The 23,483-nt window shown below is 38.8% G+C and overlaps 1 protein-coding gene across 1 annotated transcript in view; it reads right to left on the bottom strand.

Moving 5' to 3' along the window:
• Nucleotides 1-23,483, bottom strand: part of LOC117963938 (nesprin-2-like) — a 120,933-nt gene that overhangs the window by 29,148 nt on the left and 68,302 nt on the right. The window contains exons 72-100 of the mRNA XM_058987994.1: nt 23,269-23,436; nt 22,338-22,466; nt 21,557-21,676; nt 20,955-21,083; nt 20,306-20,419; nt 19,940-20,068; nt 19,110-19,223; nt 18,739-18,867; nt 18,090-18,203; nt 17,724-17,852; nt 16,687-16,869; nt 14,503-14,694; nt 13,687-13,797; nt 12,651-12,766; nt 11,124-11,304; nt 10,258-10,458; nt 9,786-9,959; nt 9,209-9,340; nt 8,767-8,963; nt 8,409-8,541; nt 7,371-7,553; nt 5,901-6,050; nt 5,512-5,688; nt 4,970-5,125; nt 4,517-4,672; nt 3,780-3,950; nt 3,390-3,523; nt 2,520-2,724; nt 121-303 (exon numbers count right to left, since the gene is read on the bottom strand). Of these exons, the coding sequence (XP_058843977.1) occupies nt 121-303; nt 2,520-2,724; nt 3,390-3,523; nt 3,780-3,950; nt 4,517-4,672; nt 4,970-5,125; nt 5,512-5,688; nt 5,901-6,050; nt 7,371-7,553; nt 8,409-8,541; nt 8,767-8,963; nt 9,209-9,340; nt 9,786-9,959; nt 10,258-10,458; nt 11,124-11,304; nt 12,651-12,766; nt 13,687-13,797; nt 14,503-14,694; nt 16,687-16,869; nt 17,724-17,852; nt 18,090-18,203; nt 18,739-18,867; nt 19,110-19,223; nt 19,940-20,068; nt 20,306-20,419; nt 20,955-21,083; nt 21,557-21,676; nt 22,338-22,466; nt 23,269-23,436 (4,410 nt within the window). The remainder of the gene's footprint in view (nt 1-120; nt 304-2,519; nt 2,725-3,389; nt 3,524-3,779; nt 3,951-4,516; nt 4,673-4,969; nt 5,126-5,511; nt 5,689-5,900; nt 6,051-7,370; nt 7,554-8,408; nt 8,542-8,766; nt 8,964-9,208; nt 9,341-9,785; nt 9,960-10,257; nt 10,459-11,123; nt 11,305-12,650; nt 12,767-13,686; nt 13,798-14,502; nt 14,695-16,686; nt 16,870-17,723; nt 17,853-18,089; nt 18,204-18,738; nt 18,868-19,109; nt 19,224-19,939; nt 20,069-20,305; nt 20,420-20,954; nt 21,084-21,556; nt 21,677-22,337; nt 22,467-23,268; nt 23,437-23,483) is intronic.

Raw genomic sequence — 23,483 nt, 5'->3', positions numbered from 1 at the left:
CCATCAGGACTCGTAATGGGTTTGAAAAGGCTTTATCAACTCACTGGCCAACAGAGCGCCTCTTTTACCCCAAACGGTTGGGCAGCTCTGATTTAAAAGATTATCCTCATAACATTTTACCTGACGCTCAGACAGCTTAATTGCCAGAAGCTTCCCCAACTGCGCCAGTCTGTTGGACAGGTTTGTTACTTCAGATTCAATCAATATAGCTGCTGAGGGATCCACCTGTTGGATTAGTTCTTTCGAAGCCTCCGACACCTGGGCTGTGATGCTTTGCATGTTTTCTGTCTCATTCACGAGTTTCTAAATGAAAGAATTAAAAAAAAGTTATTTTTCTTGCATTCTATATACGTCAGGAACCTGTTTAATGTTCTACAAGAATGCAGAGCGTTATTTGTTTAGTTGTTCTTTCCTTTATCAATCGTTTACTATTTAAGTCGCACTGTGCTTTCCAGTTGTGTTATATGCATTTTCATAGGACTGTTACAGAATTTGAAAGAAATATTTCAGAGGTCTCCTTCTAGCCATTTGAGGCCCACTGTTAACTGATCATGTTAAAGGAAACCTCTGTTCCATTTTCTCTGCCAGTTTGATATGGTTTGATTTTGGTTAGGTGTCACACAGACGTCACTATTACCCAGTCCTGGGCTACACAAGTGAACCGATGCTCGATCATTATTTAGGATTGAGGTTATTTGGGTTTTCATTAAATTTTACGTGCAGAGTAACCAGGGGAAATATTGTGAATAGGGCTCATACACTAGTTACAACTAATGTCTCAGAATGGCTCTCAAAGACAGTACAATGTCTCAGAATGGCTCTCAAAGATAGTACAATGTCTGAGTTAAAAAAACAGCTGCTATCATTTGCAGGAAAGCAATATGTAATTTGATTAATCTTGCAAAAAACAAACAGCATTAGTCCTTCAGAGGCTAATTCTTCTTGCCAGATTTTAACATCTTCCATAATAGCTAATATTTATGTTGCTACATGAATTACCTTTTGACTGGCCCGTGACTCCTTTGCTATCTTCTCCATCCAAACACATTAATAAGTAGGGGAAGGATTAAGAGTCACATGAATTCTGAAGGGGCCATGCTTAGTGTAGCAACTATATCAAAATATTAATTATCTATTGCATTTTACTGCCAGACATTCGACAGCACATTATCTAAATGGAAAATATTAGTCATACACGCTACATTAAATCAAATCCTGCTGTTTAACAAACCGCCTGCACATTTAAAAATACAAGACAGACTAGTTAAAAAAAAACAACAAAAAAAAAACTTTGGTGCACATTTACGTGAAAAAAGTTATAGCATATTAATGTACTGACAGACCAGAATTTGTACGGATCACATACAATCGCTCTGCTCTGAATGGATCCTGAGATGGGGAGACGGGACACTGGGCATGTACCTCATTTTGTATTTTAACACTAAAAGGTCTATTCTGAATGAACCCCTGGTATACTGAATACAGTCCCCATGTTAAACCATGGGACTCATTTTTAACCAGACGCTGTGTGGTTTTCAAATTCTTGCATTCCTGATTCAGACTCATGCATGTATCGGTACCAGTCCAATAGTATACTTAAATACCAGTGTAACAGGGTGGAGGGTGGGAGCAAACCGGCGCATCACAAGCGACTGTCTCAACCACAAGGCAAAAGAGCCGGGCTCGTCTGCATTGGTGGTTTTAGAGCGTTTAACCTCATCTCATCTTACGGACAGCAGTGCATCACACAACAGCCTGTTACACTCACCTCACGGTCAGCAGTGCATCACACAACACTGCCTGTTACACTCATCTCACGGTCAGCAGTGCATCACACAACACTGCCTGTTACACTCATCTCACGGACAGCAGTGCATCACACAACACTGCCTGTTACACTCATCTCACGGACAGCAGTGCATCACACAACACTGCCTGTTACACTCATCTCACGGAGAGCAGTGCATCACACAACACTGCCTGTTACACTCATCTCACGGAGAGCAGTGCATCACACAACACTGCCTGTTACACTCATCTCACGGACAGCAGTGCATCACACAACACTGCCTGTTACACTCATCTCACGGACAGCAGTGCATCACACAACACTGCCTGTTACACTCATCTCACGGACAGCAGTGCGTCACACAACACTGCCTGTTACACTCATCTCACGGACAGCAGTGCGTCACACAACACTGCCTGTTACACTCATCTCACGGACAGCAGTGCATCACACAACACTGCCTGTTACACTCATCTCACGGACAGCAGTGCATCACACAACACTGCCTGTTACACTCATCTCACGGACAGCAGTGCATCACACAACACTGCCTGTTACACTCATCTCACGGACAGCAGTGCATCACACTACACTGCCTGTTACACTCATCTCACGGACAGCAGTGCATCACACAACACTGCCTGTTACACCAGCTATGATTTTCTCTGACAAGTCTAGGTGAAGCTTCTTTTTTCTTTCTACTTCTTGTTCAACCTCCAGATGCACTTACATTAATAGTGTCTATTTTTCTCTGCATGAAATCCACAGTGCTTTCCTCTGAAGGGACGGCACTTAAAAGCTTACTGCACTCCTCTTCGTGTGTCTTGAGCAGCAAGGTGCTGTCAATGAAGAGATTCCTGTACTTCTGCCAAAGCTGATATAAACTCTGAGCCTTTCGGAGCTCATCTGAGGAATCTTGATTTACTGCAGTCCATCTGGAAAAACGAGCAAGCATACTCTATTAATGTATTACCAATAATGTAAACTGTTTGCAGCCTATCCATTTTGATTTCTTATCAATATGAAACTAGCACAGTTCTGAATAATTTGAGAGGGGCCACAGAAGAAAGCTCTGAAAGCTGGCTCCCCCATGGATATTTAGACACCTTTTTCTCAGGTTGTACAAACCTATGATGGAACAAGTAAAAAATGTATGTTTTTACTTTTTATATTAAATTACTGTCATCCAAAAAAAGGTGCTGAAGGAATCTTTCACTGAAAATAACAGGGCTTCACACCTTTGTAGGGTTACAATCGCAACGTTTTAAACTTGACTGAGATATGCTGCAATTTTAAGGTGTCAAGAGAGGAATACAAATTCAGTCCTCATACTCTCTATTTAAAACTTTATCTGAGTTGTATTCTAAAACTTCAAACAGAGCTATTTACAGTTCTATAATTGACCACCAGAGTTTTAAACTCGGATCCTGATGACTGAGCGAGAATATGTATTCGTGTTTAGTGACCTTTAATGAACTTCTAGTTAACAACATACATTTTAGGCTACATTTAAAGTCTGCATAATTTTAACATTTACTCAAAATGTGCGAATTACTGGTATTTGGTTCAGTAAGTATCTGAAGCAAAGGTTTGGCTTTACCTTGTACGTGCATCTTCTAAGTTTTCAGTGATCAGCTTAACTGCTGTGGGGCTGCACATGGTTTTAAGGGTGGTGAAAACACTGCTGAGTGCATTCCAACTCTCTTCATTCTTCTCAGCATCTTCCAGCAGAGACTGAGCGGGAGAGAATGGAGATGTCATATCACTCCCAAAACCAATAGCCTTAAAGTGCACCAATCCATACTATTCTATCAACTCATTCAGGAGTGGTGAAGAAGAAGAAGAAGAAGAAGAAAAAGAAGAAGAAGAAAAAGAAGAAGAAGAAGAAGAAGAAGAAGAAGAAGAAGAAGAAGAAGAAAAAATTATGCTTTCATTGCTTTTATCACTTTCTAAGTCTTTAAAAAGCAGAATTACGTTTTTTGTTTTTTACCTTCAACTTTTCCACCTGACTTTTCAGAGCTTCGAAAGACAGCACAGGGAAATGACTGAGCTCCAGTGTGTACCTGGCCTTGATTATATTCAAGTCCACCTCTTGGAATGTTTCATCAAATGCTTTCCATTGCTGCACAGTCGACTGGAGCGATGCTTTTGCCTGAATATCCTACAGATTAAAATAACATGTCAAGGAACGTTTGCACAAAATAATGATATGGATCTGTTTAATTCTTTAAAAAAGTGCCATAATATTATTTATCAATATTGTGCTAAAAGTACATCTCCAATCTTTTGGTTGTTTCTGTATATTTAGGGGGGATAAGGCACTGCTTGGGAAACCATCAGTTAATGTAGATAAAGGTAAGTGTTCAGATTATTAAAACTGACCCAATTCTTTAACAAAATATGACAGACCTAGTTTTAGAAAAGTAATCAAAGAGCCCTTAATTATACCTTCCTTTATTGAAGTTTACCACAGTATTTTTGCACTTTTACAATGCTTTTCTTTTACCATGGTTATACTCAGCATTTACCACCGTTTACCCTGGTTTGCCATGTTTATTAATATGTTTTATCATACCTTGCTATTCTTAGCAATGCTTACCTATGCTTTATCATGTTTTCACTATGCTTTATTACACTTTGCTGTGCTTTTACTATGGCACACTTTTAAAAGGGGTACATATTACTGAATATATTGTTGGAGATAGTAAAGAGGGCTTTTATGGATACCTGGTTGTTCAAACGTGCCCAGTCAGCATTGACCTCATCCATTTGTGTAATAAAATCAATGTGCAGATGTTCACTGCTGTCGTCAGCTGGAGACAGATAGTAATGCTTAAGTTCTTGGATTTCTTTTGATTTTATCTTCAGCTTTTCTTCAATTTCCTGTTGATGCATCAAAACACACATTAAATTAAGCACAGAATGACAAAAAACAGCTGTAACTTCTGTCCAGCTGTGGAAGCAGACTAGAGGTAATGAAATGGTACATTTTGCTGTCCCTTCCTTGTGACAATCAACCACTACAAAAATTGACCTAGAATGAATTAAACCTTTATGAATAACAGTATCCATTGGGAAAGATGACCTCTGGCTGGTTAATGACTTACAGAAGTTGTAAGGGGTGCACGGAGTGTACAATTTGGGGTACAACAAGACACCTGAAATGAATCTAAACTCTACCTGACAATCCTTCAGTGCGTTTTCAGCAGAGGTGAGGCTTGCAGGTGTCTGAAATCCCAGAATCCTTTCTCCCTGTGCTTTGCACCAGCAGCTGATGAGCTGCATCTTTCTCTCCTTTTCTGTGAACACCGTGAGCATATGTTCCACAGCTCGCATCTGCATTAGAAACCAACAGAGCTGCGTCAGAGTAGTATGCTTTCTGTTGGTATTAATCTTCCACTGTACAAGAATACAGAGGGTCATTTACTTCCAGTGCTTAACTGCCTGTTACATTGAATCTGGCCTTTTCGTCTGCAGTGATGGGTATTTCTACTGTCATAAAGTCAATGAAGACCTGTACACGCTTCTAAAGCTACTTTGCCACTCATTTGTCTTTAACAAGGTGATTGAAAATGCAAACTGCCACAATAATGCTTGCTTAAAATAAACTGCAAATGTGTATTGCTGCTACAATCACACACCTGCATTAAAGTTACATTTTGCTCTCATTTTATTTTAATGTCACCCATATTCTTGTACTCCCTTGGACGCTCTGTACCAACCTTGCTGCTGAGTGCTCCTTGCAGTAGTTGCCACTGGAGATTCAAGGCTCCCAGGCACTCTGCAAACTCTGCCATGTCGTAGCGTTTACTTTGGATGTCGAGACTGCTGATCTGGAGCACCGATTGGTTCACAAAATCCACGGTTAGTTGCTTGCAGTTCATTTCTGTCTTGTAGTCCTGAAACGTAAAAAAAAAAAAAAAATTGTAAACGCCTTTTATTTTTTCAGTACAATTACAGGAAAGCGTGCACAACTTTTATTACTATGAATTTATAATAATGCAAAGTACTGTGATATAAGGTTTTACAACAAGGCTTTTATTGTGCTTTTTGCAGTATTTAAAAACATAAATAACGACTCAATTCCAGCAGTGTGTAGGAGTCATTTTACCTTGTACTTTTGAAGAATCTCTTTTGCACTGGCTGTAGTTGACAGGCGGCTGATCTTTTCCTCATCTTCTCGCAGGAGCCCATGAATTTTGCTCATCCAGGTTTTCAGCTCTGTGATCGCCTGATGAGACGGCACTTTTTCCATCTGGAGCTAAGGCAAAAGATGGGCAACCTCATTACGGTAATCTGTGGTGCCGCATTAAAATTGTAAAAAGCATTTGTGACTGTGTTAAAAGACTGGCTTCAGAAATACTGCCTCTTGTTTTCTAGTGTTCACAGGGATTGAATATGGTCATTAAGAATACAGTTTACTGCAGGAGTAGTTACACTTAATGCAGAATGCTCCAGCTTGAAAGATGAAACTTTAGTTTTTTGCACAAGTGAAACTTAAACTGTAGAGGAAGGAAACTTCTGGAAAACAGCCTCCCCTACACCTGTCTCTCTATACCTGAGAATCTCTGGGTGAATCTCGGTGTGTTTACTGCTGCATAGAAACTAGAACACACTGTAGATCACTTAATCTTAAGAATAAGCACAAAGAGTAACTTATGTTTAAAGGCACTGCAGAGGTAATCTGTTGCTAGCATTGGGAGTTCTGTTCATTCTTTTACTGAAGAAAACGAAGGGCTTTAGAGGCATGTTAAAGGGAAATGCTTAAAGCCTTGACTTTAATTGGGAGCTGGCAGAACTTCTTTCAGTATATTCTGTAGTTTTGTGGGATGTTCACTGGCTTGGCTCTTTTGATGTGCCCCGTTTTTGTCCCACGGATATTTCACTCTGAAGTTAGAAGAGTTGTGACTTTGTTGGTTTACAGATGTGATGCAGCAGAATTGCATTTTAGGTTTAAGAGCCTTGTTATAATGTAGCAAAATATACATCTAAAGCCTTCCTTATCAAGAAAAGTATAATCAAGCCCTCCTTAACACAACTGACTGTGATTTCAGTTAACACAAGAATATGAATTGACTACCTGCCCAGAACTGAATGTGAGATAATGAAGCATTTTTTCAGTTTTACTGACAAGTTGAAGTTTTGGTCAAGGTTCATCATTCAGCAACACATTTAGTACTATATAAGGACCCAGATATAGAAATACTCAAATAAACGTATACATTCAATGGCAAACATCATTGAAGACATTGAGAAAGACTTCTGGTCAAAATATTTGCCATTGAGTTTTTAGTTTTAGTATATCTAAACTTACACATTGAGTGTTTAATAGTTATGGATGAAGGATGTAAATATACAGTTTATGTTCACAGTATGCTAGCATCAGTTATGCATATTGCACATATATATAGACTCATTCCGTATTTCACCTTGGTAAATGTGCACAGTAATTCTGCAGTTTAACATTACTTCAGTCAACAGGCTCTTGTTCAGGTGACCCTTCGCATGTGAGTTCAGACAGCATGCATTTGCACTGAACTGTTTTACTCTTTCTAAGCATGAAAAGGCACAGGTGCCTGACCTGGTGCAGTTTCTCCTGGATCCCTGGCAGGGGAGTGAGAACCTCCATCCATCCCTGCTCAAACTGAGCCAGCTGGTTCTGCAGCGAGGCAGTGTCGGTCTGCTTCACCTGGAGCAGCTGGTTCCCTGTGCTGATCAGCGATGACTTCACAGACGACTTGGCATCCACTTCCTTCATGAACTCCTGGAAAAAGAAGACAGAATAAATAAAGTATACGTGTAGAAGAAAATGTGGATAACATCAGTGACTACTGCAATGCAAAAGGGTTACAGGTTTATTGTACTTGACTTTCAAAAATAACGTACACATGTAGTGATTTTGCCCTTACACATGTAGTGATTTAGTAATGCCTGTAGTGCATTAAGCAAGAGCGCCCCCTGCTGTCAACGTACTAATCATTACTGTCTGTATATCAAAAAATCATTAACAAGACTCACTGTGATTGAACGGACGCAAGATCACTGGCTCACAATGGAAACAGAACTGTATGGTGATTACATTAGGAATACTAGAATTTATAACTTGATTTGACCTGCCATACAAAGTCCTCGCAAATGTTATGGGTTACATCTGTATGCAGTACAAACTGGTGATGCAGACAACTGAAACAAAATCTTCCGTAACACTGAACTGGTTCTTAATCTAAATTAAATACGCATTCCACATGATAAGACAATATGCAATGAGAAATATAATACAAGTAATCGGTCTGGACTATAACAACATAGAATACAAACAGATTCTGTAAAGTGTAACTTTTACATAAAATATCTAACGCTGCATCAACTGTTTGAGGTTGCATAGTTCGACATGGATGAACGTGAATTATATCTTTTTTGCTGCGTTCATTGAAGTACAACTTTGCATGGAGTTGGCATGTAGTTCACACGATACAGTAACACTGCATTTGAGATCAGTTAAAAAAATAACTATTGAACTTTTGCTAGCCACATCTAATGTGCTTACTTGAAAATATCAACCAAACAATGTTGTATTTTCAAACCAAAACTACAGTGATGAAACCGGCACTGTACCCACCAGGAATTGTCCGAGGTGGTCTCGAACTTTCTCCAGATCTTGAGGCACACTGAGGGACTGCTGTTTCAAGCTCCTCAGTCTGTCCATTGCAGACATCATCCACACGCTCAGCTCAATGGAGCCCTTCCTAAAGCTGCAGGGAAGAGAAAGAGGAGGCCATTGATAGCTGAACTTATTATAAATATAGAATCAGTGACTAGCTGTGTTTGAATGCATGCTGATGTGAATGCGAGTAATTCTGATTCACCAGTGGTTTAATTACCCGTCACAGAGCGATACTATTACAGTGCTCAATAAATCCATTATTTTTAATGAAACTGTTTACGGAAGTTTTAGGGTGTCTATTTAAATAGCAGACCTTGTCCAGTATTTCGTTAGCGTCTCTAAGCAGTGACGGTCGTAGTCGACTCTATTCATTACAGTCAGCCACTTCTCCTCCAGCTGACGCAGACCGGACTCCAGTTCTGTGCAGCTCACTGTCGTCAACAGCTTCTTCCCATTTGTCAGTGTCTGGGAGAGTCTTGAGCAATTTTCATCCAGACTACCTTTAATTTGCTGCCAAATAAAGATCACTCTGTTTTTATTGAATGTTTCTTTTGGTTCTGTACATCATCCAAAGAGTACTATGGCAACAACTTCTTCACTGGTTCATGACTTGGTACTTGGGCAATTTAAATTATATTTAAGAATTAAACATAAAAAGCACAGTGCTAATACCTGCATTTAAGGACAGCATTTTGGTATTTGTCTACCTCTTCTTTGCAACCAATTACAGTTCCCTGAATCAAAGGGTCCGGTACCTGATAGATTGCTAGTCGTTCTAGTAATCTCTCTTCGGATTCCTCCACCAGTCCTATGGTAGGTATCCTGGCTTCCAGTTCCTGCAGCTCTTTTAAAAGCACTGTAGAACTTTTGTCAAAGTGGGTCCAGGCCTAAGAAAACAAATATTCAATTAAAAAAATTCCCTACTCAAATTCATCCTTATAAAAGTTTACTATAGTAAAAGCATAGCAGAGTGTAATAAAGCATAGTGAAAGCATGGTAAAGACCAGCAAAGTATAGTAAAGCATACTGTATTAATAAATGAGGCAAAACAGTGTAAACGATGGTAAATGCATAGTATAACCATTGGAAAAGCATGGTAAAACTGTAAAAATACTGTGGTAAACTTTTATAAGGGTACTCTCCACTCCAAATCAAAAAGTGAAATGGTGAAAAATGATATAACAATGTAAATCAATGCAATATGAGCTTCTTGTTTTTTCAAGAATATACAGTACAGTTTTCTTTATGGACATTTCAAATACATAATGTATGTAGTGTGCAGCCACTGCAATAGAAACAGTTAAGGAATAAATAGTTAAAATGCTGCTGTACTTGTAACATGCTCTGGATCCGTATTCCATGATGAAGAGCTTGCTGCTGGAGAGAACGTATTTCTTCCACCAGATCCAACCAAAACTTGTCATGCTTCCTTGCCAAAGCTACTGGTACTTTCTGAGAGAACCTCTCCACAGCAGCCAGGTGGTTTCCAAGGTTATGGAAGTAATTCTGTAAAATAGAAAAGATAAATGCAGTTCTAACTTTCTTGGTTATAAGAAGCCAAAAGACTGCTTGGGGGTTCGTTTAGGACAACGGTCACCAGAAAAGTAGTGATTTCTCCCTGAAGAGAACCACTAATATTGTACCTACCAAACACTTCATGTGTGTGAGTTCAAAACTGTTTGATATGCCTTCCTGTGTATCTCAATGAGACTCTGTTATCTAATAAATCCACTGAAAATAATGCAAACTGAATCTAAGGCTCCTCGCATGCTGGTTTTAAAAAGACCTCATTTATTTTCCATACCTTATGTTTCTTCAGGTGGCTCTTCAGCACAGTACGGCTTGGCAGGACAAGGTGCTGGTTGCGGGCGAGTTTCTCGTGACCAGCGTCCACTAAGCTGGACAGGCCCTGTAACAGGCTCTCGTACTGAATCTCAGTGGTAAGGCTCTCTTTGAGTTCCTCTCGTGCGACTCTCAGGGTGCTCCACGTGTTGTCCAGTACATCCTGAGAGGGAAGAGAAAGGCCTAATGAAGAACCTGACCAAAAATATATAGTCACATTCAAAATACGAAATACAAATACAGCCTTATTATGATACACTCAGTAACTACTGGTTCTCAAATGTCTCCTTCTACAAGCAGAAAATGCATCATATGTTTAAAACTGAATTCCTCTTGACAATACCGGTATTTTTTTTTTTTAAACTCCTATCTCCAAACCAACAGCTATGGCCAAAAGTTTTTAATCACCCAGCATTTTGAGATTGAGACATTATTTAAAATAATAATAACAATATATATATATATATATATATATATATATATATATATATATATATATATATATATATATATATATGAACATAAGTTAGAGCTTTTATTTAACATCATGTAATCAAACAAGCAAAATGATATCACAAGTCCACCGGAAGCCATGATAGTAGTAAATTATTTCATGTTAGATTTAGAAATGTCACAATTTTCAATGTGGTCATTTTCACGTTAAGTATATGGAAAATTACAAAGCAGTATGTAATTCAGCATGCTAATGTAACATTAATCATCAGGTTTCATTTGACTTTATGAAGCAAAATTAGTTAATTCTATAGAGTGATGCAAAACTTTTGGCCATAGCTGTACTGTGTTTCTCCTTGTAAAACATGGACTGACCTGAGAAAACAAGTCTTGATGAGCAGTTTCTTCCAATGTCTTCAGTTTGGAGGATAACCTATTCTGGAGGCGCTGCCACTTTGTGCTGGCTTGGTCCTCAGACTCATGGGCTGATGCTTCAATTCCTGTTAACGGTTTCATGAATATCCCCTCGGGAGACTTTGAAACTTCATCGGAGGTCCTAGTGAGGAATAAGGAAAATCAAATATTTCTAAATAAATTGGTATTGTTTGCTTAGAGAAAATACTGACTGGAAATCGGACAGGAATCTCTTCCTAGTAGACAAATTTCACTGCCTGTTATCAATAGGAGATAATTAACTTTTTACAGGAGTCTGCAGGTACAATGGAACTCATTTGACCTGTGAGCTCGCAACTCTTTGAAAAACAAACCCCATAGGGCAAAGCATGGCAGAGTGTTAGGTCAATTTAGTGCAGAAACCTACTTGCTACCATGGAAATTCAATCTGTTTTTTCAGACCGCATGGGTCACTACACCTTCATCAATATGTTAAATATGCACTTTGGACTGCTTGTTTAGTTTTAAAACCGATCTGGTTATTGGGTGCATGAACGTTATGCTTAGGTTTTGTTCCAGAAACTCTAAATTTACTTTCTCTACTCTTGTACCTGTACTGGCAATTAGATACACAACCACACACCACTGTAGCTTGACAGCTTTTAATATCTCACAGATCAAGCTCAGCCTATGAATGTTTGATGGCCGAACATGTCATTTACCCTAGTACATTTGCATGGTCATTTTGCAGTTTACCTTGCTCTTCTCACAATGTTTTTCCATGCATGTCTGATTTTTCATTCTGGTCTGTGCTTTACTGTGCTTTCACTCTGCTTTACTACACTTTGCTATGCTTTTCCCATGTTATACCGAAGTAAGCTTTAAAAGGGTTCTGATGACTTATTTTGTTGCTATATGAATGTTCTTTGTGTTCTTGCTGTATCTGACGGGGAAGGGATGAGCAACATGGGCAACTCTATCACTTCGGTCAGCACTTTCAATGTCTCCAATCTTTAGGATTACTGTCGGAACCCATTTAGGTGACTGGGTTCGTCCTCTATCTAGATTGTTGCTCGGAGTGAATGCCACACCTGTCTTGCCAGGAAAAAAAATATTTTGATGCATTTTCTAAAGGTAAAAAAAATAAACAACTACAGGCTAAAGCTAAAGCTCTTTGCTCCACAGTCATTTGCACAATTATTTCTGAAAGGAAATAACGCACCCAAATAAAAGTTACCAAACCAGACATTTAATGTAGCGGCTCCTAAGTGGTCTTGAGTGGTTCCATATTTTGTTTTAAAAATTGTAATTGGTGTTTTTTTCCCCTTTCAGAAAATAAGTCTGCTAATAAGGCACTGAGTACATTAGTTGCAGATTGGGGCAGTTTTTTATATTGTTCTGAGTGGTTTCTATTAGTGGCATTGCTTTAAAAAGGGTCCAGCTCTTTTTTTTTAATTATATTTGTTTGTGCTATAAAGATAAATAAAATAAAATCCAATTGCATGATACCTTAAACTAGCCTGTTGCTGTGCGTCAGCGCCCTCCTTCTGCAGCAGCATCCTCTCTCCGTGCAGGGCTAAGTACTTTGTTAGGTCTTTCTGTTCACTCAGCTCCATTTCCAGCTCCTATGAAGCACATTACCATGTAGGAGGCATAATCAACTCACAAAGTACTCAAATTGCCTAATGGACTAGATGGCATTATTTAACCACAACCCCAACTGTTTATGCCAGCGTCAATCAACAACGAGACAGTAAATTAGGGTTTAAGAAGTATGTTCAGACAGTCGTTATCCAGCCCCTGCTCATCTTTGCAAAACAGGCATATATAACGTAATTCATTATGAGATAAAATGTTCTTTGCATTAAGCTGAGAGCATTCACCCGAGTAAACCTTATAAGGGTGACGCTTATAAAATAAATTGGGTTGGTCTGTATATTCTGGTAACAGCTTCAGCACTTTGTTGTCGTAAAGCATTAGTTAGCCAGTAAATGCATAGCAATGCACTTCCAAGAATGCAAACTGGTAATGAATAGGGCAGTTCTACATAATGTGGGTTCGAATTATCCAATTTCAAACATGTTGCATGTTTATTATGCTTGTTTCTGGGGAATGCTATATCCTGGTTCTGATAAGACTGTTACTAAAAAACACAGAAAATACATACATTTGTTTTTAAACCATGGTAGTGATGTATATTTGTCAAAAAGAAAATGGATATCCACTTATACATACTGAATTGTTAGGTCCAGTATCAATAGATATTATATTATATAGTGTATCCCGGAACTAGAATAGTATACCCAGATTCATTACTCTATACTTTTTTTTTTATATACAGTATATTGCAATAGCAAATGGGATTTTATACACCTCCTACTTTAATGTTCCCTCAATGGAACCATGTGCACACCTCAGAAGTTCCTAGCAACCATTTGTTTGTGGAAACCTGGAGTTTAGTTATTTAGCCATTTTCTTAAATGGGAGTTATCAATGAGGGGCAGGCTAGTTCTACCTGGACATAAAAAAGCAGAGACTGTTGTACCTTTTGCTGTTGCAGGCTGTCCTGACGGTTCAGTTTGGTCTTCGCTGAGGCCAGCATCTCTTGCACACTTGCACTGCGCTGTAGGGGGGTCTCACTGGGATGCTTGCCATCCTGTGTACAAGACAAGAAGCACCAGCAACCTCTCTTCAGATAACAGATCTGCTCAGGCCTGTTGAAGTACTACTTACATATTGAGTGGTATGGTTAAATCACAGCACACCATATTACTAAATGAAAGCTCTTTGTTGAAAGAGTTTACATTTTACATTTTCTGAAGCACAAGCCTCGAAAGATAATGACATTGTAAGGGCAAGGTTAGGAAGATGTGTTGTCTTGTCTTTGACAACATGAACTCCATATGGTTAACTGCAACCACCAATGTGATGCTGAAGTGTCTGCTATATAACTTTCAAATTTTTAAAACTATGCTTTACATTAAGAAGTGGGTATCAGTGACAGGAAGCAACAGTAACTTCCCATCTACATCTAGAAGCGTTGTATTTAAAATATCTGCATATCACAAATTTATGTATAAAAAACAACCAAAGCACCAAAAAAAAATACATTCTGTACATATGTAAGCCTGTCTCAACTAGAATCTAATAAACAGTACTGAGATATGAGCTTTGCTTCACACTCCTTTAAGTAAAGGGGACTGCACCATTAACATCAGAAGTGGGGGGTATTTTTTCCCTGTTGTGCTTGAACTTCACACACGTTTCTCATAGTATATGCTTTTAAATCGACCTTTTCATGCACTGGCAGCTATTGCAAGGAAGCCAATGAGAGGGGTAACGATATCAGTAAGTGCTGTACCTGCTCCTCGTTGTGGCGTTCCTGCAGCAGCATCTGAAACTTCACCAGGCTGGACTTGAGGCCCTCGAGCTTGGAGGAGAGAGCCTCTGCCTCCTGGTGTGTGCTGGCCGTGCCCTCCTGACACCAGGCCTCTTCCTGCTGGGCCAGGTCTGACAGGAAGGCTACCTTCTGCTCGATCTCCAGGAACATGCTCTGATCAATTAACAAAAAACAAAAAAAGTGGTGCAATATGCCTTTGACATTTTTTTTATTATTGTTTTTTTTCACATTTAATATTCAAAATATTTTAAGTGCAAGGAGTTATGGTGGAAATATTTTGCCTCCTCCACTCTGTTGTAATAACCTTGTTTCACCGTGATAAAACACATTACATTCATATTATACTCATAGGAAAAGCATGGTCAAGTGTGAAAAATGCCAAACAAATTTGACATGGTAAACGTTTATACGGGTACTCTTCAACAAGATCCCATTATTACTTATTTGAGGTTTGTTTATATCATATCCTCTTATAAAATATATAAAATATGGATGTCATTTTACAGCATATAAAATTTGGAAATTATCAACCCACAATGAATAAAGAAACAGCACCATGTGTTTGTAGATATTAGATGGCATTACTATATATATATGTTTTAGGGGTGGTAGGGTAGGTAGGTGTGATGTGCTTTTCTGAGGTTTATCATCAATATAAATATGAGCATAATTCCTTTGTAATCCACCACTGGCCTTGACAGTTGCTAAACTCATGCAAGTTTAATTGCTCTCACTTTCAGATTTTGCTCCCCTATCACTCAAGTAATTGGAGCTCTTTGCAGTACAATAACTTATTAAAAACACAGCAGGTTAAGCTGCAAATTGATGGGGCCATTTTGCAATGAAAGCTAAAAGCTGTTGCAACAGATAATTATCTAGTGCTTTTAAAATTGTGCCTATAAAGATGATAAGAGTTACAAAGAGCAGCGTATTTTACAATAATAAAGACTACTCAGAAACTGCACTGGATTAGTAAAGGCAGTTGTATGATCTCCTTTTAAGTGTAACATTTGAACAAGCAGTGCTTGAAACTGGATAATTCTAAGCAGCATTATTGAGAATGTCCATATTCATAAGCAGTTTGCATTCAAGGATGTGCATTTCCTGGCATAATAATGCTTTATGAAAGCAAGCCAAATTGTTTTATTAGTGTGAACAGCTGACACAAATCACACCCAAAAACCACCAGTAGGAAAAAAAAAAAATGTTGTACAGCATGCTTTCAGTTTTGCTGAAGGAAATACATTTTGAGTGTTGCTGCTGTGGTTTCACGCATCGCAAAAAACTCAATTTACAAACCACCTGTTAATTTGTAACCCAGTATGACACTGACCCCAGCTAAAGTCTAACTGTTTTTTTATGGCCACTTAAAATGTGTTCGACTCTATTAGGACTCTGCTACATGGATTATGGTTCATACACTTCATTGGTACGGTTGAATATAAAAGCAAAGTGTTGCACATTCTTTTGCAGCGTAGGACCAGTCAAACTAGGAATCAGCATAAACAACTCCAGCTGTTCCATAGTTCCCTCTAGAGTCAAAGGATTTCACATACAACCAACCCGTACTCATTTAAAGATTAGTCAAAGCTACAGTACCTTGATGTTGTTTAGCAACAACCATGTAAATAATGCAAAGTCTTTGGGAGGCGCTCTTGAGCTGCACCCACTTCTGTAAACAGGATTATCTGCCTATGCCACCCGGATTAAGAAGTTGTTTGTATAACCCTTTACTTTTTAATGTACGTACTATGGTATTTGCATTGTTTCCAGGACTCAAATCCCATTCTTTTCTACTACTTACTCTGACTACAAAAAACTATTTAATAAAAGAGGCTTAGGATGTCCTTGTTGTCACTGGGCTTCGCATTATACTTGAACTATCTTTTATCAAGCTTGGTAGTGCTTTTACAATCTTTTCCTGTATGAAAGGCACGACTCCCAATGCTTTTGCCATAGCACACAACAGTAAATATTTATAAGCATGTCGAAGCTCAGCCAATGTAATCAGACACTGACAGCAATCCTTGTATCGAAGAGGTGTACATTTTTTGCCATTGGAAAAAGAACAAATACACTTGCAGCTGTAAGGGAAGGCTTTTCCAACTTTTCCAGAACAGAGAATGCGTACTTTGACCTCCTTACCTGACACATGAGAAGCTGCTGCGCCACACTCTGCTGCATTTCCATGTCCTGCCGGTCAGCCCTGAAGGTCGCTGTGGCTTTCTCCAGCCAAAACTCGAGCTGGGCTGCCCACTCCCGGCAGACATGGAGTATGCTGTGAGGCTCAGGTCTGCCTGGCAACTGCTGCAGCTCACCTGGTCCTGCCTGCGAGTCAAGGAATAAAGGAAGTAAACAATTGGTCTGCCAGCAAGGGGTGTGTCACTGAGCACTAAATACTTGCAGAGCAGCCTTACTCTGCTCGTGCTGTTCACAATCGTTTCATTTCCTGACTTAAAATAACAAGCTCCTAAGTCTACTGGAAACAAACTAGTAATTTACATGAAGCCGTGGTCATGTGGTTGCATACTCTTGTTTCTATGCAGGAGATTTGCAGGCTCTCAAGGGAAGGACATGATAGTGTCAACAAATCAGACAGTGGGGGTAGCCTGTATTCCCTCCTGCAGCATGTACCGTATACTACCTAATGTTTGCATTCCTCCTCACTACTGCATGGAACTGAATAGAACAGCACAAAATCAAATCAAGGAAATGATCTGCCACTGTCTGGGACAAGATAATTATCTTTTATAATGTATCTTTTTATATCATTTTTTTTTTTAACTTAACCATTTAATTCATGTAATATTGAAATAGCTGAAAAAGAGAGTTTTGGACACATACATAAATATGGGGAAAATATGTGGAAGAAATGGCATCCTCATCGCTATCATTCATTTGTGTATTCCACATGTCCCCATATAAAGACTATTTAATCCAGTCCAGGTTTTTACTCCAAGCAGGTTCTAATGTAGTTAATTGAAGCTGCTAAGAGGCAATTAACTAATTTAGGACCTGCTTGGAATAAAGACCAGGACTACAATGGATCTCGAGGGCCAGAGTTGAATACCACTGCTTTATACCATAACTGTACAAACAGTCAGAACTGGTTTATCCAAACACACTCCCCACTGTTTGAAAGTAATTAGTGCACAAAGCAAAGCCTAAAATACAGTACTTACAAAACTGACAACACTGCATGCCATTTCTTGAGGAATAGCTTGTGTCTCACACATGTCATTATTGTCTGGTCTCAATTCCACTGTGTCCACAGCAGTTGAATCTTCAACAGTAAAAGTTTCCTCATGTTCCTAAATAATAAAACTCAGAGGTAGTTTGTACACAAAGACTGCACATGACATTTCATTATGACCTTCCCCTGATAAAGACAGGCTCTCCTCAGCCATAGCACCTGTAACAGGCCCACTTTTAAAAACAACTCTTTTCTCTAAAGATCCTCCATTTTTTAGTTAACTCATCGTCACTGTGGAAGCATCCCTGTACTCTATTTTTCAATCTTTTTTAAAGATGTCATTGAGTATACAGACCTCTTCATGAGGGACAGGCTGCATGCTGCTGGTTTCATTGTCTTCTGCTTCCAGTTGAACTGAAGATGTATTCTCAGTATTTACATTTTCTGGAGTACGATGTTCTTCAGGTTCCTATCAAACACATGTATTATTGTGGAGATTATTAGAATAACACTCAGAGGAACACCAACATATCTTTCATCCTGACTTTAAAGCAATCTAAAACCAATAGCATTTAACCTGGAACATGTTTGATGAATTGCATTGACTTAGTACAGTGCATTGGTGCTAATAATAGTGCCTGCATTGTTAAAAACCTTGTTCATTTAAAATAACATAAAAAGTAAAAAACAAATACCACAAATACTGTATATCAGGGGAGTCCAATCCCGGTCCTGGAGGGGTAAACCCTCCAGGTTTAACAGGTGTAATGAGTTAGTTAACTAGTTTACAGTCTGGATGGAGGTTTAATTGGTTCAACTAAACGATTTAGACCGGGGTTGGAAGGAAGACCAGAACTGGAAGGGCCAACTTTGGCCACCCCTGCTACATACAGTATACTTTATACCATAATTGCACAGGCAGTCAGACCTGGTTTATCCAAACACACTCCCCACTGTTTGGAAGTAATTAGTGCACAAAGCAAGGCCTAAAATACAGTACTTACAAAACTGACAACACCGCATGTCATTTCTTGAGGAATAGCTTGCATTTCACACATGTCATTATTGTCTGGTCTCATTTGCACTGTGTCCACAACAGTTGTATCTTCAACAGTAAAAGTTTCCCCATGTTCCTAAATAATAAAACTCAGAGGTAGTTTGTACACAAATACTGCACATGACATTTCATTATGACCTTCCCCTGATAAAGACAGGCTCTCCTCAGCCATAGCACCTGTAACAGGCCCACTTTAAAAAAAAAAAACTCTTTTCTCTAAAGATCCTCCCTTTTTGAGTCTTAACTCATCGCCACTGTGGAAGCATCCCTGTACTCTATTTTTCAATCTTTTTTAAAGATGTCATTGAGTATACAGACCTCTTCATGAGGGACAGGCTGCATGCTGCTGGTTTCATTGTCTTCTGCTTCCAGTTGAACTAAACATGTTTTCTCAATATTTACATTTTCTGGAGTATGATGTTCTTCAGGTTCCTATCAAACACATGTATTATTGTGGAGATTATTAGAATAACAAATCTGAAGAACACCAACATATCTTTCATCCTGACTTTAAAGCAATCTAAAACCAATAGCATTTAACCTGGAACATGTTTGATGAATTGCATTGACTTAGTACAGTGCATTGGTGCTAATAATAGTGCCTGCATTGTTAAAAACCTTGTTCATTTAAAATAACATCAAAAGTAAAAAACAAATACCACAAATACTGTATATCAGGGGAGTCCAATCCCGGTCCTGGAGGGGTAAACCCTCCAGGTTTAACAGGTAGAATGAGACAGTTATCTACTTTAGATTCTGGATGGAGATTTAATTGGTTCAATTAAATGACTTAAAACAGGGTCAGAACAAAGACCAGGACTGGAAAAGCCAACTTTGGTCACCCCTGCTGCATACAGTATACTTTATACCAGTGGTACTCAACTCTGGCCCTCGAGATCTAATCCAGTCCATGTTTTTACTACAAGCAGGTTCTAATGTAGTTAATTGAAGCTGCTAAGAGGCAATTAACACATTTAGGACCTGGTTGGAATAAAGACCAGGACTACAATGGATCTCGAGGGCCAGAGTTGAGTACCACTGCTTTATACCATAACTGTACAAACAGTCAGAACTGGTTTATCCAAACACACTCCCCACTGTTTGAAAGTAATTAGTGCACAAAGCAAAGCCTAAAATACAGTACTTACAAAACTGACAACACCGCATGTCGTTTCTTGAGGAATAGCTTGGGTCTCACACATTTCATTATTGTCTGGTCTCATTTGCACTGTGTCCACAGCAGTTGCATCTTCAACAGTAAAAGTTTCCTCATGTTCCTAAATAATAAAACTCAGAGGTAGTTTGTACACAAATACTGCACATGACATTTCATTATGACCTTCCCCTGATAAAGACAGGCTCTCCTCAGCCATAGCACCTGTAACAGGCCCACTTTTAAAAACAACTCTTTTCTCTAAAGATCCTCCATTTTTTAGTTAACTCATCGTCACTGTGGAAGCATCCCTGTACTCTATTTTTCAATCTTTTTTAAAGATGTCATTGAGTATACAGACCTCTTCATGAGGGACAGGCTGCATGCTGCTGGTTTCATTGTCTTCTGCTTCCAGTTGAACTGAAGATGTATTCTCAGTATTCAGATCTTCTGGAGTATGATGTTCTTCAGGTTCCTATCAAACACATGTATTATTGTGAAGATTATTAGAATAACAATCTGAGGAACACCAACATATCTTTCATCCTGACTTTAAAGCAATCTAAAACCAACAGCATTTAACCTGGAACATGTTTGATGAATTGCATTGACTTAGTACAGTGCATTGGTGCTAATAATAGTACCTGCATTGTTAAAAACCTTGTTCATTTAAAATAACATCAAAAGTAAAAAACAAATACCACACATACTGTTTATCAGGGGAGTCCAATCCCGGTCCTGGAGGGGTAAACCCTCCAGGTTTAACAGGTGTAATGTGATAGTTAACTAGTTTACAGTCTGGATGGAGGTTTAATTGGTTCAACTAAATGATTTAGACCGGGGTTGGAAGGAAGACCAGGACTGGAAGGGCCAACTTTGGCCACCCCTGCTACATACAGTATACTTTATACCATAATTGCACAGGCAGTCAGACCTGGTTTATCCAAACACACTCCCCACTGTTTGTAAGTAATTAGTGCACAAAGCAAGGCCTAAAATACAGTACTTACAAAACTGACAACACCACATGTCATTTCTTGAGGAATAGCTTGGGTCTCACACATGTCATTATTGTCTGGTCTCATTTGCACTGTGTCCACAGCAGTTGCATCTTCAACAGTAAAAGTTTCCTCATGTTCCTAAATAATAAAACTCAGAGGTAGTTTGTACACAAAGAATGCACATGACATTTTATTATGACATTCCCCTGCCAGAGACATCCTCTTCTCAGCCATAGCACCTGTGACAGGCCCATCAAAGAGCCTTCCTGTACTCATAACGCAATGTTCATTTGTAGGTTTTCAAAAACAAAACCAAAACGATAAAAAGGGTGAAAGCCATACTCTGATATTTTCTTTTTGTTTTGCACACCTAGTGAATTTCAAACTGTATTCAGTTCATGCAGCTGAGACTGGGCTCGAAGAAGTGAAGCTCCAAGACAGGATGGAGAGAGTCATAGTTGCCGAGCTGGCAGAGGAGAGGAGGAGGCTCAAGGAAATGCAAACAAAAGATAAGACTCAACTTGGGGTAATTTAAGAGAGGCAGTTTTTTTTTGACACCAGAAAGATCCATTGCACAAGCTCCAGAACTACACCAAGGGAACAAATCTTACCTCCAGAATGCTGCCAGTCAGAGTTTCAGAAGATGATGACTTGGTACTGCCTCCATCTTCAGACCCTGTGTCTGGTCCCTCATAGTACAATCTGTCTATAGAATATCCTTCCGCTGGTATCTGTCAAATCATTAGCATATGTACACCATTAGGAAAGAGACTAAGTAATTTAAATGGTTACATTTCATGAAGGAAACCTTATGACACCGTTTTCAGCAGCACACCTCTCCAAAGTTTTATGTTTGTGCTTAAAATACACATCTGTTCAGAACACGCAAAGTAAAGATGCTATGTGTATTTTGTTTGCCCAGTCAAAACACTGATTACTTTCAATTGTTTAGTTTTTTACCTAAATGTTCATCCCATCTAGTCTTTGAGACCAAAGAAAAGTTTTATTTTGCTTGTAAGTACATGATGCACAGTGCACACATTTATTTTTTAAATGCATACAAATAATTGCTACATTCCTATTTTGTTATGATTATTTCAAGTGCAGTTTGTTCTCCTTTCAAGTGGCGCATGTTCCCGGAAAAGAGCTTGCCAAGTACCCCTGCCTGTTTTTTTTTAAAAGAGCACAAATATTTTAAAAATAAAATAATTAGACATGTGGGGAACTAGAAGTGGATGTTTGTCCCTTCAATGCCTTATTCTCCACGTTATAAAAGTTCTTCCCTCCTAATGCCCTTTAGTGTGCTTTCCATCCTGAGTTTGAAAGTTTCAAGGTCTTTCGGGATTGTTTCTAGACTATCAGTTGTTCACCTTTTCTCTCCACAAAGCTCACCTGGGGAATCCTAAATCCAGTTGGCGGTTGAGTGTATTCGGCAGGACTTGTGGACATTTCATCTGGATATTCCTCCTGGACCACGATTTCCATGTCCTGTCTCTGTCCTATCAACTGCTCAATCGCAGACTGTAAAAAGGTAAGTTTTTTTAAATAATGGCCATGGCAGCCCAAATTTGACCCTGGTCATTTAATTTTGCAGTTTATCATACTTCTCCCATGCCCATGCATTTAATGTGCAGATCTAAAAGTACAGAAACCTATTTAAACTTGGGTTTAAACGTGTTAATATTTTGTCCAAATGATTATTACCCAATGAGCCAACAAAACCACATATTTGGGTCGTATTTATAATATACAAGCCTTCATTGCCGGGGCATAATATGATGAAAAAAATAATTAAATACGGTGCCATCTATAGGCATATTTGTATAAATCTGAATTTTTAGTATTAATAAGTAATGCTGAGCACCATTAAGAGGTGATATATATTTCAGCAATTCTGTATCAGTGTTGGCTTTGCTTATCATTATTTTGGACAATAGACATCTAGCACCAAGATTCACTGCATAGTTCCATAAATGGGATTCTCAATAAATGTGGCTGGCACAGTGGCAATGCTGTTATCTACAGCCAGCCTATCCAAATTCGGGGAGAACAGGCATAGAGGTGCATCGGCCCACTGAATCTAAAACTAATAGCTTAATGAATTCTGCTGTTACTAAATAGGGCCATTCTTAGACTGTGTGTGCCATTTTGTTCCACTGTCACGTATTGTAGAAAGCCCAGCAAAGCAAATCTGTGAGACATTAGATATGCCTACATATTTCTGTGGAAGGTTACAAATCTTGGGGAAAATGTGTTTATAAAATGAATATTGCATTTATTTTTAGAATGCAACTAACTAGTTGTCATGGAATTTCTAACACACCTGAAGCACTGCTTTTTGCTGGACAGTCGTATGCTCAAGTTCCTCCATTGCTGGCAACAGTTGTTCTGCTCTTTTGTAAACCACTAAGGAAGCGATCGCCTCTCTGGGTTCATAGTTCTTTATCTCAGCTATGGTCTTCTTCATGGACTGAATGTTTTCCAGGATAACCTTAAAAAAGGAAACAGATCGTAAACTAGCTTAGTTAATGACTGGAT

Source organism: Acipenser ruthenus, chromosome 15, assembly GCF_902713425.1.
Source record: "Acipenser ruthenus chromosome 15, fAciRut3.2 maternal haplotype, whole genome shotgun sequence".
NCBI classification, from domain to species: Eukaryota; Metazoa; Chordata; class Actinopteri; order Acipenseriformes; family Acipenseridae; genus Acipenser; species Acipenser ruthenus.
This window is presented reverse-complemented; position numbering and strand designations above follow the sequence as displayed.